Source organism: Nomascus leucogenys, chromosome 11 (assembly GCF_006542625.1).
Source record: "Nomascus leucogenys isolate Asia chromosome 11, Asia_NLE_v1, whole genome shotgun sequence".
Lineage (NCBI taxonomy): Eukaryota > Metazoa > Chordata > Mammalia > Primates > Hylobatidae > Nomascus > Nomascus leucogenys.
The window spans coordinates 72358938-72377361 of NC_044391.1; the positions used below are offsets into that span (position 1 = coordinate 72358938).

Sequence of the window (18424 nt, forward strand, 5' to 3'; positions counted from 1 at the left end):
CATGATAAAAATATAATGAAAATAAAACAATGTTATAAATCACAGCTAGAAACTGCTGCCTGTGAAAGCTCTGACTGGGCCTTGTACTCTTAATAATTTTAAAGGGAGGTAAGAAGTATTAAAGAGGTGTGAATGTGTACTGCCTTTTACTGTACTGTCCTTCTCTCTGACCTGTCAGAGTGGACAAGGGGATCACTTTCTCACTAGGTAACTCAATGATATGTAACACGTTACTTAATGCCATATCCCTAGAAGCACCCCTTGCTCACACTCTGAAACATGCCACACACCAGCCTGTTACCTGTAACAGAGGGGAGACTGGACAGAGAGAAAGACCTACAAACATGCACACATCAGTACCTGGGGTGTCCCTGGATGAGAAGTAAGTGTTCAGTGTGACTGGAACTGTGTGTGTGTGTGTGTGTGTGTGTGTGTGTGTGTGTGTAGGCCAAGGGGTAGGAAGAAGAGTAGAAGCTCAGATTGCAAAGTACCCTGGGCCTGATCCTGGATGACTTTGAATATCATATTCAGGCACTTGCAGCCAGTCAAAGAGTGTGGACAAACGGAGCATGGAGCTCAGTGGGCCTAGAGCTGAGGTACCTCTTCCCAGCTGTGCATGGAGCAGGCCCCGAGAGTAGGCTCTACTGGTTTCTAAAAAGGAAAGACGCGGGAGAAGCATGCATCTGTAACGTTCTTCCTATGTTGGCCCAGGGGCTGGTTTAAGGTTAGAATTTATTTCCCGGCCATCTCTGTACTTCCACCCTCAAAAGAAAAGGTTGTCTCTACTGAGAAAAGGGAGCAGGTGCACTTCAGGGTGAGCAAGGACCCACTTGAAGAAAAACTATGTGTTCTGTGTCTCAATGCAACAGCACTTCAAGGAGAGGCAGCGAACAGGCACAGAGGCTGCTCTGGAAGACACAGACTTGGTGTGTGCTATGGTCAAAGAGAGCCCTAGACCTAGAACATCCCCAGGACAGGCATTGAAAACTAATGGAGAATGTTTCCCTGACATTGAGATTGCACAGCACAGAAAGACTGCTCCTGACTCAAGGGCAAAGAAACCCCAGTTCTGCTCCTTACCGACCATGTGAACTTGGACAAATTACTGAACCTCTCTAAGACTTAATTTACTTATCCAGAAATGGGGTAACCCCTGCTTGGTCCACATCCTGGCTATTATTGAAAGAGAAGCATGGCAAAGGGCTTTGGGAACCGTAAGTGCTAAGTAAATGTAGGGTGTTATTACCTTTGTGAAAACACAGCCTGCTACGCAGGAACATCTTGTGCTGTATGGAAGAAAGTCCCAACACAGATGGGAAAAGACCAGAGACTGGCAGCAATAAGAGAGGAAAAGCTGTGTATAAATGTAGAAGATTAAGACCGTTGAGACTAAGAAGGCTTAGAATTTAAATCCAATTTTAAAAGTTCTGCAAGCCAAACCACACTCTTGTTTCTGTTGCCAGTTCCCACCTCCAACTTAGAAGCTTCTCTCTCCAGCTGTCCCTCTGAGGAGACCTAAAAACAGAGGGCTGCAGGTCTCTCTGGCCAGGCCCCATTGGCCAGTGTGACAAAGATGACCCAACTTACTTGTGTAATATTTACTTTCAAATATCAGATATTATTTATAATGAGATTAACCTAACACATAATTACATGTGCTGTTGGGCTGTCTAGTAACTAGAAACAGATGGTAAATGGTCCTCATAAGTGGCTGCCATGATTATTATTAACATAATCAAGCATGATTTATAGTTTTTCTCTTTGTGCTTTGCTAGTATTCTATATTTGTGAAGAATTCCTTTCTTTCCTGGCACTTTGTTCTGTTTGATTGCTGTGATGACAGTGATGGTGATCATCATTTACACACACATTCAAAGATAGAGGCCCTGAATCATTCTTTCCAACAGGTTTAATGTTCTTACCCTGACTGCCTTGTACTTTGTCCCGGGTTTAGAGCTTCCCTGTGACCACCTGCCCACCCCTAACTTGAGGTAGACTAATCCTCTTTAAAGCTCCTTCCCTTAATCTCTTCTTGCCTTATGAATTACTAGACCATCATGGAATCAGAGATTCCAAGATGTTCTAAGAAGACATTTCTATCCTAGACCAACTAACAGAGTAGTAGACTCTTGGTTCTGTCATGTTCGCCATCAATTTCTTAGCGTCTGGCATAGTGCCTGGTATGTAGTAGGCTCAAAATAGGTATTTGTTGAATTTTTAAAATTCTAATTTGACTCTTTCATTTTACAGTGAAAGGACTAGAGGCCTAGGTCAGCTAAGTGGCACATGCAAGGTCATGTATATAGTAAATGGCAGTGCCAGGACCCAAATGCAAGCCTTTCAACTTGTACCAGCCCAGCGTCCCAGCAGGAAACAGATGGCATTTCTCAAGTCAGATAATTAATTTTGAGGAACATTTAAGACAGAGACTATCTATAAAGATGTGGGCTCGGTGTGGGGACACCAGAATGGCTAATGCAGTGTCCCAGCAACAGTGGGAAGTCCTTATGACCCCTAGACCTGAAGGAGCACACAAAGGAATGGTGACTTGAACCAGAAAGGAGAGAGTCCTGGGGAATGGACTGCCATGAGAGGAGAGGGACTCAGCTAGCCACGAGCAACCCGACTTCACTTCCCTTCCCTCCTTTCAGGGCTTCCCATTGCTCAAACTCAACAGGAAGCCAGAGGAGGAGGGCACCCTGCTGATGGAGGTCAGTCTTGCTACAGGTCAGCCTCTCTACTGGGCAGAGAGTAGGTTGGAGAAGAGTGGACCATGCCTCTGGAGGGGCACACAAAGGACACCTCTACTCTAGCCTGAGGTGCACTAGAGGATTATCCAGAGGCACTGAATTTGTTAACTCACACCTATCAAGACCCATCTATGAGCTAGACCTTATGGGGGGGGCACCAGGCTGTGCTTCCTTCTCCCAAAAAGCACACCTTGCCTATTATCCCATTTCAGAGCTTCATTCATTTGAGTCTCTCCAGAATATTTTGGTCTGTTTGTATTACAATTTTACTATGATTCTTCTGGATAATATTGCAGCTACAGAATTGTGTTCAAGGCTGAGTCCAGAAAAGGGCCTGGGAGTGGGAGAGGATGGGAAACTGCCACTGGAGAGAAGGAAGGTCATTTGGTGGGGCTGGTGGAATAGCCTAGAGGCGATGCTCACCTTTCCCACGATTTCACCTGAGCCAGCAGCCTTGGCCAGGGTTTGTTCCACCACATATGTTCAAAGGTGTCAGGCTGGAGAAAGGAAGAAAGCTGTAGTATTGGAAAGAGGACAGCAAAAGGTGAGAAACAGGAGAGCTAAGGAAAGCGAAGGTGCGTAGGGTGCTTTACCCAACCCCCACTTTCAGAGAAGATTCCCAGCAAAGAGACAGTGTGTGCCAATGTCAGGAAATGCCATGCATCCATAATCCAAACAGAGAAGAGAAAAGAATAGCAGAATGACAACAAAAGGCATTTTGGAGTGGTATTAGGATTCAATAGCTCTGACAATTTGCCAGGTGGCTGCACTGCTGAAACATCGATTAGAATTGGTCAAGCTTCCAAACTGCCTCCCTAGAACAAGCATATTTAGAATCCCAAGCTTGTCATCCTGAATTCCCAGGATGTGTTTAATTAATGCTACTGCTATTTAAAGGACTCACGATCATCTGGCCCATATAATGGGAATAAATCCAAATTTATTTTTTTTAAAGAAAAATGAATTATCTCTATTTCTGGGGCTTTCTTAACACCCCATCAACTTCATTTCTAAATCTTTTGTCTCCCAGCCTTTTCCAAAGGGAGAACATTACCTTGGCATAGTCACAGGGCAGTCCCCAGTTGCATCATGTTTGTGTTTGTAGATAAGTGGGAATATTCAGACTCAGAGTTTTTCGCCTCCCCAATACAGAGAAAGACTAGAAGATTTTGCAAACATCTGTGAATACTTTTTCTATTTTTAAAATTTGTGTGTGTGTTTAAAAAAATAGTATATTCACGTGGTTCAAAATCCAGAGAGACAAAAAGGTATGTGGTGAAGACGCCCTGCCATCCATGTCTCCCTTGTACCCACTGTTGTGTTTTAGGAAGCCTTCTGGAATTACTTCTTTTACAGGCACGTATCAATATAGAATCATAATTGTCTCTCATTTTCACATAAAAGGTAGCCTATTTTTCAGATACGTGTAAATTTTAAAATGACATTCTCCAAAGAAATTTATTGCAGAAGCCAAGAACACATTTTTATTAAAGTTTTTCATTAAAAAATTTCCTTGTCAAGTAAAATGCAGATAGTTGCTCTAACTTCTGGTCTATACCACAGTGTAGGCAGCAGAATCACTGAGGCCTGGGGGCCCTGGCTAGGATTACATATTATCTGTCTTCATTGCTTGAAAGGACAGCGATTAAGTATCTATATAAGATACATTTAAGGCTCCATCCAGAGGCTTCAAGGCCACTGAGCTGAGTGCAGTGTTCCAGGAGCTCTGCATACCTGCCCATCTTCCTGTGACTTCAGGCATTTGAGCAAAAAGAGGGAAGCAAGGTGGATTAAGGCAGATAGATTTTCTTTCTTTTCTTTTCTTTTTCTTTTTTTTTTTTTTTTTTTTTTTTTGACAGAGTCTCACTCTGTTGCCCAGGCTGGAGTACAGTTGCGGGATCCTGGCTAACTGCAACCTCTGCCTCCTGGGTTCAAGCGATTCTCCTGCCTCAGTCTCCTGAGTAGCTGGAACTACAGGCATGTGCCACCATGCCTGGCTAATTTTTGTATTTTTAGTAAAGATGGGGTTTTGCCATGTTGGCCAGGCTGGTCTTGAACTCCTGGCCTCAAGCAATCCCCCTGCCTCAGCCTCCCAAAGTGCTGGGATTCCAGATGTGAGCCACCATGCCCGGCCAAGGCAGATAGATTTTCGACAATGAGAAAGAGCAAGTGAGGCCTCCCAGTGCATCTGTACTGCAAGTGTGATGGTGGAGAAAGTTGTTCAGTGAAGCCTGGGAGGTTTTGTATGATAAAAAGGAATCCAGGGTCTGTGTGGTCCCTGCATTTGATTGTGTCTTGTCTCGGGGAGCTTAAGGAAAAGTTATATCGAAGCTGGAAATACTGCAGTCAGGGTCACCAGCCTTCATGCTCAAAAAGCAGATGGAAACTCTGCGTTAGGCTTCATGTGATTTCCCCGGAGGGGATTTTAGTCCCCACTCATACTTTCAGCTGGAATCTTGTGTGCAGTGCACAAACTGTGCAACTCGATGTACATGGCAGGCCTGACTGCAGGGCCAATGTTGCTGGTCTTTGCCCAGATGCCTAGGCTGGTCCTGGGTTGTTTCTCCAAACGTGTGTGTGACAGCACGTCCTCAGGAAGAAGGTCCCTCTTCCAACTCTCATTCTTAAGGCCCTGAGTAGAGGTCCCTGCCTGAGCTTCTAGGATGTAATGTGGAGGTTTAGGAGATAGGGTGATGATGGGGAAATTGTCTTGAGAAGTCCCGAGTTTCATTATGATTTCAAGGGCCACACTGGAGAGCAATCCAATGGGAGGGGCATCTCAGCCTCTCTGGTACTTTTGCCTTGGCTTGACCCTTGCCTCTGCTTCCCAAGTTTCCAATGGCATCTTTTTGACCGTGACAGCTGGTCCTTTGGACATTTGCCAAGGCATTGCCTCCAGCTTTGGCCTATTTGACCCAATGAGATGCCTTTAGTTTTGACTCCTGGCTGGATCTCTGCCTCAGCCCCTTGCCCCCACCCTGGTGAAGTCTTGATTTGAGTAAATGGTCCCTGGGACCAGCAGCTTACAGATCCTGGTGATTTGGGTCCTGAAATGTCATGTTCTTTTCAAATCTGCATATTAATTGGTAGCCCCAGAAAACTGTTTCTTTCTTGAGATTAGCTACTTGCCCAGGACAGGGCCTCACAAGTTTCCCCAGCTCTCTCCCTCCTGCATGCATACAGGTGGGGTACTTTCTTACATTTCTACATCGTCTTTTGCATTTGCAGCACTCCACAGTCTGCCACTTAGAAAGTCTGTCCTATTCTACCTTCTATAGTGAGTTATTTGAATGTAACTAACTCATTCCCTCAAATTTCACTGTCAAATTGAGAAACTGAATAAAGAGAGACTCAGAGTTTGGGAGGAAAGGGCTGTACTACCACCAGTGTCCTTGAAGAATACCATAAATAAGTCATTTTAATTATATTCTCTTTTTACCAATTACAACCATCTGTAGTCTTATCTTCAATATACTCTTACATGACAGCAGATAAGATTCCCCAGCCTTGTTGTTTTGGGAAGATTACATTTCATTTCATGTTTAATTGACAAGCTATACTTACCGTGGCCATTGCTAGGGAGATAGGAAAGCCGCCCAAATTTGAAGAGATGATAGAGCAGTTGGGAATAGAACAAAGGCCCCTTGATGGCAAATGTCCTTGTCCTTTGGGCCGAGATATTCCTGTTCCATCTTCATTTTCATCAGCAGATGTATGGTTGCCTTCATGATTCTGTACAAATACCACCCCCACAAAAGACAAAGCAAACAGAGCTGGTGATGACCTTGTTTTAAATTTTCTCTTTCTCTCCCTGAAATATCAGTGTTCAGAAAATGTTGTCTCACTTTCAAAGATGTCTGAAAATTGTGATAAATAGCAATAAAAGAGGCAGAAAAATCCCAGCATCTGTGTCAAAGGGGTTTCTCGTAAGGGTTTATGTGACTTGGAGAGGTTAAATGTAACTATGGAAACATAATTAATGCCATCAAGACCTTGACTTGAAATTATGTTTAGAGAAGAATGTAAATGTCACTGTCTCTTGTTTTGAGAAGACAACATTTTATAAACTTTGAACGAATCTTTCCAGTCTACACAAAGTGTTTCTCATTACATTGTTAACTGGCCAATAAATGAAGTCAGGTTATCTCTTTTTAATTCTTTCAGATTCCTACTCCCCAACAAGTGAGTTTAATCATTCTTTTTCCTGAAAAAAATCCACCCTCTACCTTTAAAAAAATTTATTTTCACTTTTCTTGACTGATTCTCATGACATGTCACTATAAGTTAGCAACAACTCTTCTTCAAATATACTTAGCTTATATACTAATGTTGTGAAACAAATCTGTCCTATTGGTGGCTGAAACATGAGGGAAACTGCCTTCTTAGTTTTTCTGTATTCCTAGAGGCAAAGATTCTTTCTTATCTCAGAAGCACAGCATTCAAGTCACAGACTACTGATCAGCTAAGATGCATTTTGTAAATCAAATGGAAAATCTTTATATTTGTGCCAATGGGTTTTTCCCACCTTGTGTAAAGCATAACTTGACTTCTTTTTCTCTTAAAGATTGTTTTATCTTTTGAATGTTCTATCCCCCCAAATGATAGATATCTCCATTTAATACTTCCAAGACTAAAATAGAAGCATTATTGCTCTGATTCTAATTTAGACTGTGGTTAAGAGAGTTTTAGCATAAATAAGACTTTTGATCATAGGCTACTTGGGGCAAGAAGCTTTAGCATTATAGTTAAAATATTAATGATTCAATTGCTTGATCATATATACTAGTGCCATGAAAACCACCTTAATATTTTATGCTGTGTTTGCTCAGTGATTGAAGTAATACCTGAAATACAAAGTCCATTACCTTCTGACCTTTTCAGTTTACATGAGGTACAAACATCTTTCATCTTATATTGTATATCAGATTTTAAAATACCTTTTTAGCACCAGAATTCAGTCATCTTTCTCTTATTTTAAAACGGTAAAGGAAAATGATTTTTCACAAGCTGAATAAAGATGATAACTATTTTCAAAACTGCTTTTCTTCAGGGACACAGAAGCACTTAGTTGTCACAATCCAGTGTTATTTCACAAATGTGGGAACTTTAGATTTTAATATTACCTTTTTTCTAAAATAATAACCATATGATGCTCTTAATGATAAAAACATAGCTCTTAGAAGTAGAAAGAGAAATCCATAAAAAAGCACAAGAAAAAAATCTTCGACAGGCTTTCAGTTTTATGTTTTCACGTGTTAAATGCCAGTGCCTGAGTGACATTATGTGCAAAGAATAAATGCAGAGTATGCTGTTAATGTGATTGTTTGAAGAAGCAACTAAAGAAGAACACACTGGCTTTGGGAAAAGTAATTACCTGAGGAGTTGTATTATTGGTTCCCAACCTTTAAATGAAAGAGAAAACATCAAGTAAATTACTCACTCTCTTCAAACCTCACATCCACAAACCTCCCAAACCCCAACCTTGCTAGGGAAGTCTCTGTCCACGAATAGTTATGCCTGAAGCATTTTAAAGGTAAATCTATAAAGGAAATTTCTCATGTTGCAAGCTTATAAGTTGATTACTTAAACACGGAAAATTCCTTTGTTTCTAAAGAAATGAGAGAATGAGAACACCTTACCTGTGATAACTAAAGATGTCCCTCCATTTGTCAAGGAATGAAATTTTCCTTGAGATCTCCTCTATATCCAGCTGTTCGGAGCTTTGTTCCTGGCCCAAGATCTCCATATCCATTTGGAGAATGGGAGGAACTGAAAAAGGGAAGTTCTTATGATAGGAGAGAGAGGTTGGGCTGTGGAGAAGCAAGCGAGGTGGCTGAAACAGATGGCTAGAGGAAGTGTGCCACCCCTACTTTTGACCAGCAAAGAGATCACTCCACACAATTGCTGCTCTGAGCGCACTGTAAGCCCCTGCTATCAGATCATGATTAAACTTTCATTAGAGGTAAAATAGTCTGTGTGTTTTTGTTCACTATATAGGGACCATGAATGTTTAATCCAAGACACAGATTTATAAACGAAGGGATTGCAATTATCTGTATCAAAGCAATTGGGATAATTTAATTGGTGAGAGATACTATGCTGGTGGTGGAATGTGATAGTTTTTAATGCTATAATGCCTTCTTGGAAGTGTTTGTGGAGCAGAAATGCATAGCCGAAAGTGAGTAAAAACCATCCTGCTGACATCAGAAAACTTTATCAACTACTGTTGGATAATATATAGGCCAAAAAAGACACTGGCCAACTGGCATTTGCTGTAGAGTTTAGTACCCAGAAATCTTGCACAGTTGAAGAACTGGTCTGATTTGTTTCAGGGAGAAGTCCAAAAGTTATATCATTATGTCTCTTCTTACTGGCTTAGTGAATTATAGCTGCAGTCACTGGTATAATAAAGAATATTGATGGTTTTGAGGATTAATTTCATGTGTTAATTTGGCTAGGCTGAGTTGCCTACATGGTACTCATGTAAACACCAATCTAGATGTTGCTGTGAAGGTCTTTTTTAAAAGATGTTATTAACATTTACATCCGTTAACTTTGAATAAAGCCAATTACCCTTTGCAATGTGGATGGACCTTATCTCATCAGTTGAAGGCCTTAAAATGGTCCCCCAAGGAAGAAGGAATGCTTCAGACAGGCTTTGGACTCAAGACTGAAACATCAACTCTTCCCTGGGACTCCAGATTGCTGGTCTGCCCTGCAATTTTAATTTTTAGACTTGCCAGCCCTCACAATTGCATGACTGCCCTCACAATTGTATATATGTACGTGTGTATATATATATTGCCTACTGGCTCCATGTCTCTGGAGGACCCTAATATAATGGTGTTTATCAAAAACAATACTGGTTACCGGTAAAAGTTTTCTCTTGCTCCTTCTGACTTGGTTGAATATAAATCTTGAACCTCTTCAATAGGAGGTCGTTTTCTCTATAAACATTTCTAATCATGAGTTATATAAAATCCTGGGAATGCTAAGAGGTCAAGACAAAGAGGCTCTCTGGATTTATTGTGACTAGAGTGGTCAGGGTTGAGGGGACTGGTTATTTATAATATTGCAAAGACCTTGAAACGTAGCAAGGCACTAAAGAAACCAGAGGTGGGTTTAGGTGTCCACAGTCTTGCTTAGGAGTGCTCCACCACCAGTTTCTTCAACTAATTTTTGGTGGTGGTTTAACTACCTTATTTCCACAGGTCTCATAAATGTCCATCAGATTTACTATGTTTATTATAAACATAAGAGGCCTAAATAAATCATTTTTTATTTCCCTTCAGTAACCATAAAATCTTTTTTTAAAAAAAGACACTTCACTACTGTTTATAGTTTTATAATTTTAATAGTGGCATCAGTATTAATATTTATTGGGCACCCACAGTGTAGAAAAAAATAAGAAATTACATAATTCTTGTTCTCAAATAATATGATGAGAAATGTTCTGGAATTTCCTATTTAAAAAATCGTATTAAAAAATAAATTCTGGATCTGCCATTTAAATTATTTAACAACCCAAAACCAGAAGAGGGGAGCAGCTAAGGAAACTATTTTTTTAAGACTCATTATTAAATCTGTGTATTTTTGGCTACATCTGTGCCCTAATTTACAGAGAATTCTGTAAAGGTAGAAGCATAAATCCCAATGATTAGATAACTTACGAATAAACTATCTTGTTGAGTTCAATAAATGTATTTTGACTCTTCCCTACACACCAGGGACTTGGAGGTCCCGAGGTGAACCGGATGTGGTTCCTGCTCTTCGTAGTGCAAGAAATAGACACGCAGCGAGGAAAACGCAGTGGAACAGCAGGAGCACAGGGGATGGGCAAGACAGCAGGGTAGTTAAGAGCATGGGCTCTGGCCCAGACTGCTTAGTTTTGAATCATGGTTTCACCTCTTACTTGCTATACCACCTTAGACAGTTTATGTAATCTCTCTATGCCTCAGTTTATTCATCTATGAAATGGGGATAATTTCATATCTTTACCATATTGAGACTTCTATGAGCATTGTATATCACTCTATTTGTTTAGATCTTATTTGTCTTTCCATTGTTTATTTAGACTTAATCCCCAGAAGTGAAATGACTGAATCACATAATGTGGTCATTTAAAGACATTTGACACAAATTACCAGGTTTCAACACTGTTTGTGATCATCTCTTGCCCAGCCCTTTTATTACTTTTGTCCCAGGGAATTAATGATCTCACTTTTCAATAAAGAAAGTGTTGTCTTTCCTTCTCCCACCTTTCTCTCCTCTTTCACGTAGGTCCTTCATATGGAAAGGGCTGGTCTCTGGAATACACCAAGGGTTAAGAATGCAATTCAGCCACATCCAGAGAAAATCACCATTCTTTGGGGCATTTTATTAAAAGACTTAGAGCAGGAAGCCTGGCTGCAAGAAAAAGGTTGGGAAGCAGAGGTGGGGTTGGAGAATCCTGGACCAGGTCTGGAGAGAGGGGGCAAGGGAGGGTACAGAAATATGTGGAATATGAGATTTCCCTCTTCAATTTTTATGTCCTTGCTCCCTCCTTATAGCATATGAAGTCATCTAAAGCTCTTGTCCCAAGACTGCTCCTGATGCAGCAAAGGATTGGGACTGAATATGGGGTATCAGGCAGCAAGGGGTCTGCAACAGCAAAAAGAAAGCACAAGTACGAAGCAGGGGCCATGGTGGAGAAGGAGAGTTTCTGTGGCCCCGCAATGGGGGATAGATAGTGGAGGGTCCGAAATCATCCACCTATAAAGGAGATGCACTGTGTGAGTGCAGAAATCTGCAGCTGAGTCCGTTTGCTTTCTTTTTGGGTAATTTTTAAAAATATGAATGATATCATGAGAAAAGCTAGTATGTATTTCAAACCTGGAAATTAATACATAAAATTTAATGCCATTAACATTTGCTATAGTCTCCCAGAAAGCTCTGACTGATCTTTACAATTATTTACTCAATTCAGCCTTATAGTCAAAGTTGAAAACCTTGGGCTTGCAAGCATTTTGACTAGCTTGCAAAATCATCCCCAACCTTTCTTCTTGCTGTTTTCATGTGATGTTTCATAAACAGAAATCTGAAAGCAGAATTTTCGAGGCTTTTGATTTTTTTTAAAGCAAAATCTCGTTAGCGTTTAATTAACCTTATCCCTGGAAAGCTCTTCCTTAGGATTAAGTTAAATCCTTTATGCTTTAATTACCATGCATTTTCTTTAGTAATACTTTCTGTGGAGATGGAAATTTCCTGATTATATCCCTTCCTAGAAGAATTCTGCCAATCCACTGGAAACTAGAAGATGGCTGAAATATTCTCCCTTTGTTCTTTGGTGCTATAGGGAGGAGGAAGAAGGTGGAGGTCAGACCCAGGGTGAAATCCCAGCTCCTCCTCCATGACTGTATAGCCTTGGAGAAGTCACTTAGGGTCTCTGAGCTTCACTTTCCACACTTCTTTGACTTATAAAGTCATGATGTATATGACTTATATAAAAACTCCTAACCTTTAATCAACATTTTCTTGGCTCTTATATGTTAAACTTCTCCTTTAAACATTTTATTTTTTCTGGAGAAAAAAACCCATTTTATCTTTTATGCCTTTGTGTACTTTAGCAGTGGCGGAATGAGTCAGGGACACGGTTAGAAATCAAAAGTCCTGAAGTGAAGAAACATAGGCATTGGTCCCAACTCGGTACCTCAGTCATTGACCTTTGGCTGGTCCCCTAGTCATTGGTATGGGCCCCAGTCATCACCTTCAAAGGCCGTAAAGACCAGTGTGGTATAATAGGAAATCTATATTTGGTCTTTCTCCCTGGTTCCTAAAACCCTTGGAATTTCTTGAGTGATGGTAGTGATAGAAGCATCTTTTATTCTAATGAGCTACTCTTAGTGGGCCCCTAAGCAGCTCCAGAACAGGGTTTGTCCCCAGAAAGACCAAGCCTTGATTAGATGTTTGGAACTTTTAGCTCACAACCCAGCCTGTGGGGAAGAAAGAAGGGGTGGAGATGAGTTAATCACCAATGGCCGATGGCTTAATCAATAATGGCTATGTCATGAAGCCTCCACGAAAGTCGGTAAACAACAGGGTTTAGGGAAGTTCCAAGTTGGCAAACACATCCACATGCTAGGAGGGTGTTGCATCCCAACTCCACCAGAGACAGAGGCTCCTACACTCAGGACCCCCCACCCCAGACCTGGCCTTGCATACATCTTCATTTGGCTGTTTATTTGCATCCTTTATAATAAACTAGTAAGTGTAAAGAAAGTGGCTTCCTGAGTTCTGTGAGCCAGTCTAGCAAATTAACAAATTATCAGGGGGTCATGGGAACCCCTGATTCACAGCCAGTCTATCAGAGGTACGGGTGACATGATCCTTGCAACTGGCATCTGAAGTGAAGGCAGTCTGTGGGACTGAGCCCTGACACCGGGAGAGTGTGACACTAGCTCTGGGTAGTGTGAGATTGAATTGAATTGTAGGACACCTACTTAGTGTTGGGGGATTGGAAAACTGGTTGGTGTGGTAAAATACCTCTCTCCTTTGGTGTCCAAAAGAACCTGGTAACCAGCACTTGTCACACAGTTCCTGGAGTCACACTGGGTGGGAATCTCTGCTCCTCTTCTTTGATAGTTGTCCATTCTGTGTAACAAATTACCACAGACTTGGTGGCTTAACACCACCCATATGTTATCTCACAGCTTTCAGGGGCCAGGAGTCTGGGCATGGCTTAGCCGGGTCCTCTGCTCAGGATCTCACAAGGCAGCAGTGAAAGTCTGCAGTCACGTCTAGACTTGGGATCCTTTCCTAAGCTCACATGGTTCTTGGCAGAACTCATTTCCTTGTGACTGTAGAACTTGTTTCTTCAAGACCAGCAGGAAAGAGGGAATCTCTGCTGCTTGAAGTCTCTGATCCTGGGGAAACTGCTCTTATAAAGAACTCACTTGATGAGGTCAGACCCACCCAGGATAATCTCCCTTTTGATTAACTCAAAGTCAAACTGGTTAAGGATCTTAGTTACATCTGTAGAATCCCTTCACCTTTGCCATATGTAATCATGGGAGTGACATCTCATCACCTTTGCCATATTCCACTGGCAAGAAACAAGCACAGGTCCTGCCCACGCTCGGGAGAGAGGATTCCTCAGAAGCATCACTGGTTGGTATTGGGGTGGGGTCACCCTAGCGTGTGTCCACCACATCTATTTACTGGCAGTGATCTTGGGCCAACAATTTCACCTCTTTGCCTCAGTTTCTACTCTTATAAAATGTGGATAACAGTATCAGCTCTTTCACTAGGTCACTTTGAGGAATCATTAATTAATACCCGAAAAGCATTTAGAACAGTGGCACATAGCAAGAGTGCAATTACTTTTTGGTGTTTATCTTCAAAATAGGGACAATTCCTGCTTGGTTGGCCTCTTGGGGTTGCTATAAATCTTCCAGGGGCCTGGAAGTTTTCTGCTAACTGAAAAGGACTATGCAACCAAGATGGATTATTGTTTTAGGGTCTGTCTTTCATTTTATTTTGTCTTTCTTGTTTAACCAGGACTCTTGTCTGTAAGGACCAAACTCAGTTTAAACTGTTAAGTAAAAAAGGAATTTAGTGTCTCATTTGATTGCAAAGGAAAAACTCAGTTTAGATATGACTGAACACACATGCTCAAATGACACTGTTGGAATCTAGTCTCCCTCCACCTCTGGGCTGGCTTGCTTCTATGTGGGCTTTATTTTTAGGAAGGCTCTCCCATGATAGGAAAGATGACAGCTCCAGGCTTACTTGTATCAGATAAGCCACTCCAGCAAGAATACCCCTATTTCCTATCGGAAAATTTAGCAAAATCCCAGGATTGATTCTCATTGAGTCTTTTGCCCAATCTCTGTGACCAGGGCGATGGGAAGCACTAATTGGCCAGGCCTGGCTTATGTGCTCACTTTTAGAGCTGGAGGATAACATTACACCCCCTGACTGAGGGTGAGGAAGAATAGCTTTCCAATAGAAAATGGAAAAGCTGTTACCAGACTGGGTAGTGGATGTTTGCTTGTATATATATTTTTTAAAAAAAGGCTCACTGCACTCTTACAAAGTATGAACAACAAGACTAGAACTCCCCGCCAATAAAGCATAAACATAATGTAAGAGCTATTTCTGAAAATACATGTGGTCTTCTCCTGTTGAATCAGACTGTCACTGCTGCAGGGATCACACAAGCCCTCTAGTCAACCTCACCCTCCCATGTCCCCAGCAGATGGTCAGCCAGGCACCCCTGGAATACTGTCAGCTGCTTTATTTTCCTCTTCCTCTTTCTTCTGTATAAAAGCTATCCAGCATCTCAGGTCTGTTCATTTGCTTGCCCAGCATTCCTGAAGCCTCTCTTCTCGTCCTTGTTGCCTTGGCCCTCATTATCCATCTTGCATGTCTAAAGTGTACGTGGGGCATTATGGGGAAAAGCACTTGGTGGAAAATTGTAAGGGCAGTGTTTGATTTGCTCCTAAAATAATAACAGATTATTTTATAATCAATATGTAGCTGTTCACTTAAAACATGTATGTGTATATATTCATATAATAAAAAATACACCCCAAATCTTATTACATCATTAATCAGGATGGGGGAAAAGACAACCATTGCTTCAGACAAACTATACAACATTCCCGAGTGATTTCTTGTTTCTTTCTTCCAAAGAACAGACATCCCATGTGCACTTCCAGGGCCCCAGCTGAGCCACTAAACCTAAGAACTACATTCTACAAGTAATGTGTCTGAGGCAGCCATTGGATGCCTCCATCAACTTGTGACCCCACCTCCTCCGGTCTCTTTTTGTTCCTTATTCTTTTAACAAATGCCACCTCTTCTCCTATTTTCGTATAATTGTGCAATGACACATAATTATCTATTTAAATTTGTGGACAGAAGGAAACGAAGACTTTGCATTGATTCATCATGTTGGCGTTTCACATCTGTCCATTTGCCTGCTTTGAGATATTTTCTGCCTTGTTTTAGAAGCTGCTAAGGTATCAGAAATGTTATGAGGCAGTGAGTAACAAGATCTGGGTTCATCAAATCTGCTGTGTGATCTTTTATAAGTCACTTATCCTCTCTGGGCCCTAGGAGGTAAAATATGGGGTCGGACAACACTAGATAATCTCTGGGTAACCCCTTCATGGCTTACTATCTCTGACATTGGCTTAATTTGTCAATTCTACCTAACTCCACCCAGAATCTCTTGACTCTTAGAAGAGGCCAATGAGACCTCTTCTATTTATAGGCTGTTTGTGGTTTTCTAATGCCTTGTGTTCCCTCTCTGAACTTCAAATCATCCAATTTTCTATGGAACCAAGAAAGCCCCTTAAGAGGCAGCAGAGTTCATTCTCAAGAACGTAACTCTAGGAGCCAGAAGCATAGTCGTACTGACAAAGTCAAAAAAGGAGGCTAAATTAACAGATGCTCCAAGTAGCATAATGAACAAGGTGCAGAAATGTTTCTCATAATGACTGCCTCCATAGAGTATAAATAGGAATGCATGCCTTTCTTCCCTGTCTCCCCTTACACCATCTGTTATTTGTGTCAGGCAGTCCGTAATTGCTATATGTGACCCTTGTTGTTAGTAACAGGGACAACACTGTACATTGCAGCTTTCTTTGCTTTCTCCTATCTCCTGGCAGCTGTGGCTCTAAGGTTTGCAAGTATGCTAAGATGGTAGATAAGGATTTCCCTGGCTCTTGTGACTAAATATAATCAAATCACTCACCCTCCCTATTGGGAAATAAGTTATAAATAACAAGTCAGAGCAATCTTTCATCAGAGAGGCTGTGGTTACTAGGAAACGAGCACTGCAGTCAGGCTCTCTATTGTCGTGATATATCCATATGGCTTGGGATTTAAGCTCAGGTTCTCTGTCTTTGGCCTTTCAAATGGCTCATGAGTATACTGTTCTTGCTATTAAAGTATTCCTTTGTAAATGTTAAGGGATGAGGACTTGGGTTCTAACTTTGGCCTTTCTCATCAACTTGCTGTGTGACTTTGGGTGAATTAATTCACCTCTCTGGTCTCCAGTTTAAATCTCAGCAACAGATGAGAAGGTTGGGTTAGGTCAAGGCAAATTGTGGCCCATAGGCCAAATTTGTTCTACTATCTGTTTATGTATAGCCTGCAAGTTAAGAGTGGATTTTACATTTTTAAATAGTTGGAAAAAATCAAAAGAATAATTCATAACATAAAATATTCTATTTCATAGCATAACATATAATTATGTAAATATTTCATGAAACTTATATAAAATTCAAATTTGTGTCCATAAACAAAGATTTGTGAAAACACAGCCACATTCATTTGTTTATACGTTGTCTATGATTGCTTTCACACTCAATGGCAGAGTTGAATAGCTGGGGCAGAGACTGTATGGCCTGCCAGGCCTAAAATATTTACTATCTGGCCCTTTACAGAAAGTTTGCTGATCCCTGAGTTAGATCGTCTCTTAGGTCCCTGTAACTTTATTTTAAAAATTGACTAATTAGCACAGCTCCTTCTCAACCTGAGAAATTCCAGGCTGTAGGTGAACCAGGCCTGGGCTGCTCCTAGAGGGAATCTGGTACCTCTGCCAAGTCTTGAAAAGGATTGGGAAGTGTGTTGGCCAGAGACAGGATTGGATGTTGAACCCCAGCCCTCCTGTTCTTGCTCTGGGTCAACCCAGGCCTGGGAACCAGAGTGATGAGCCATGAGCTTGCCCTGAAAGCTGGGGCCTGCAATGGTTGTGGGCTTAGGATGTTGCTGTCGTGATAGAGAGATCCCAAGGAACAGTGACCTAAATGAGCTAGAAGCATATTTATCTTTCCAACAAAAGTCCTGGTAACTTATACACTAAAAAAGACATATCAATTGATTGCAATGTATGGAATTTATTTGGATCCTGCAAAAAAAAATTATGAGATAATTGGGGAAGCTTAAACACTACATTTTGATAATAAAAAATTATTTATTTATTTTTTAGGTGTGATAATGGTATTGTGATCATGTTTTCAAAAGAGAGTCCTGGGAGACAATTTTATGGATGAAATGATATGAGGTCTGAGATTTGCCTCATGATAATCCAGATGGGGAGGGTTGGAAAAATTGTCCAGGAGTTGGTAGTTGAATACATGTAATGAGTACCTAGGATTCATTATAGTACTTTCAATAATCGTGTATATATTTGAAATTTTCCATAACAAAAAGTTTAAAATATTTAATGTTCATAACCAGTGATTAAAAATTTATACTTTAAAGAAATTTAGTCCATGAAAAAGCTCACGTAAGTGCCAAAAATATATCATTACAGTCATCATAGCTGGGTTTATAAAATACCTGGGAAGAAGTTTCCCTAGGAGAAAAAATTTCCTGAAGAGGAACAGTTGTGTCAAAAGTTTCAAGCATTTAAAAATTTTAATTGATTGAATATACATTATTAATAATTGTTATCGATATATAGTCATTTATAATTTTTACATATATAAATAAAGAGCAGATAAATTCTTATTCCCTAATCAATTATATCTACTTTTTTTTTTTTTGAGACGGAGTCTCACTCTGTCACCAGGCTGGAGTGCAGTGGCGCGATCTCTGCTCACTGCAACCTCCGCCTCCTGGGTTTAAGCGAGTCTCCTGTCTCAGCCTCCTGAGTAGCTGGGACTACAGGTGCATGCCACCAC

At 41.0% G+C, this 18424-nt stretch overlaps 1 protein-coding gene across 1 annotated transcript in view; it reads right to left on the reverse strand.

Annotated features, from left to right (window-relative positions):
• MINDY4B (MINDY family member 4B) overlaps positions 1 to 8502 on the reverse strand; it is a 34938-nt gene extending 26436 nt beyond the window's left edge. Inside the window, exons 1-3 of the mRNA XM_030822718.1 lie at positions 8390 to 8502; positions 8125 to 8152; positions 6315 to 6482 (exon numbers count right to left, since the gene is read on the reverse strand). Of these exons, the coding sequence (XP_030678578.1) occupies positions 6315 to 6482; positions 8125 to 8152; positions 8390 to 8502 (309 nt within the window). The remainder of the gene's footprint in view (positions 1 to 6314; positions 6483 to 8124; positions 8153 to 8389) is intronic.
• Between the last annotated feature and the right edge of the window lie 9922 nt (positions 8503 to 18424).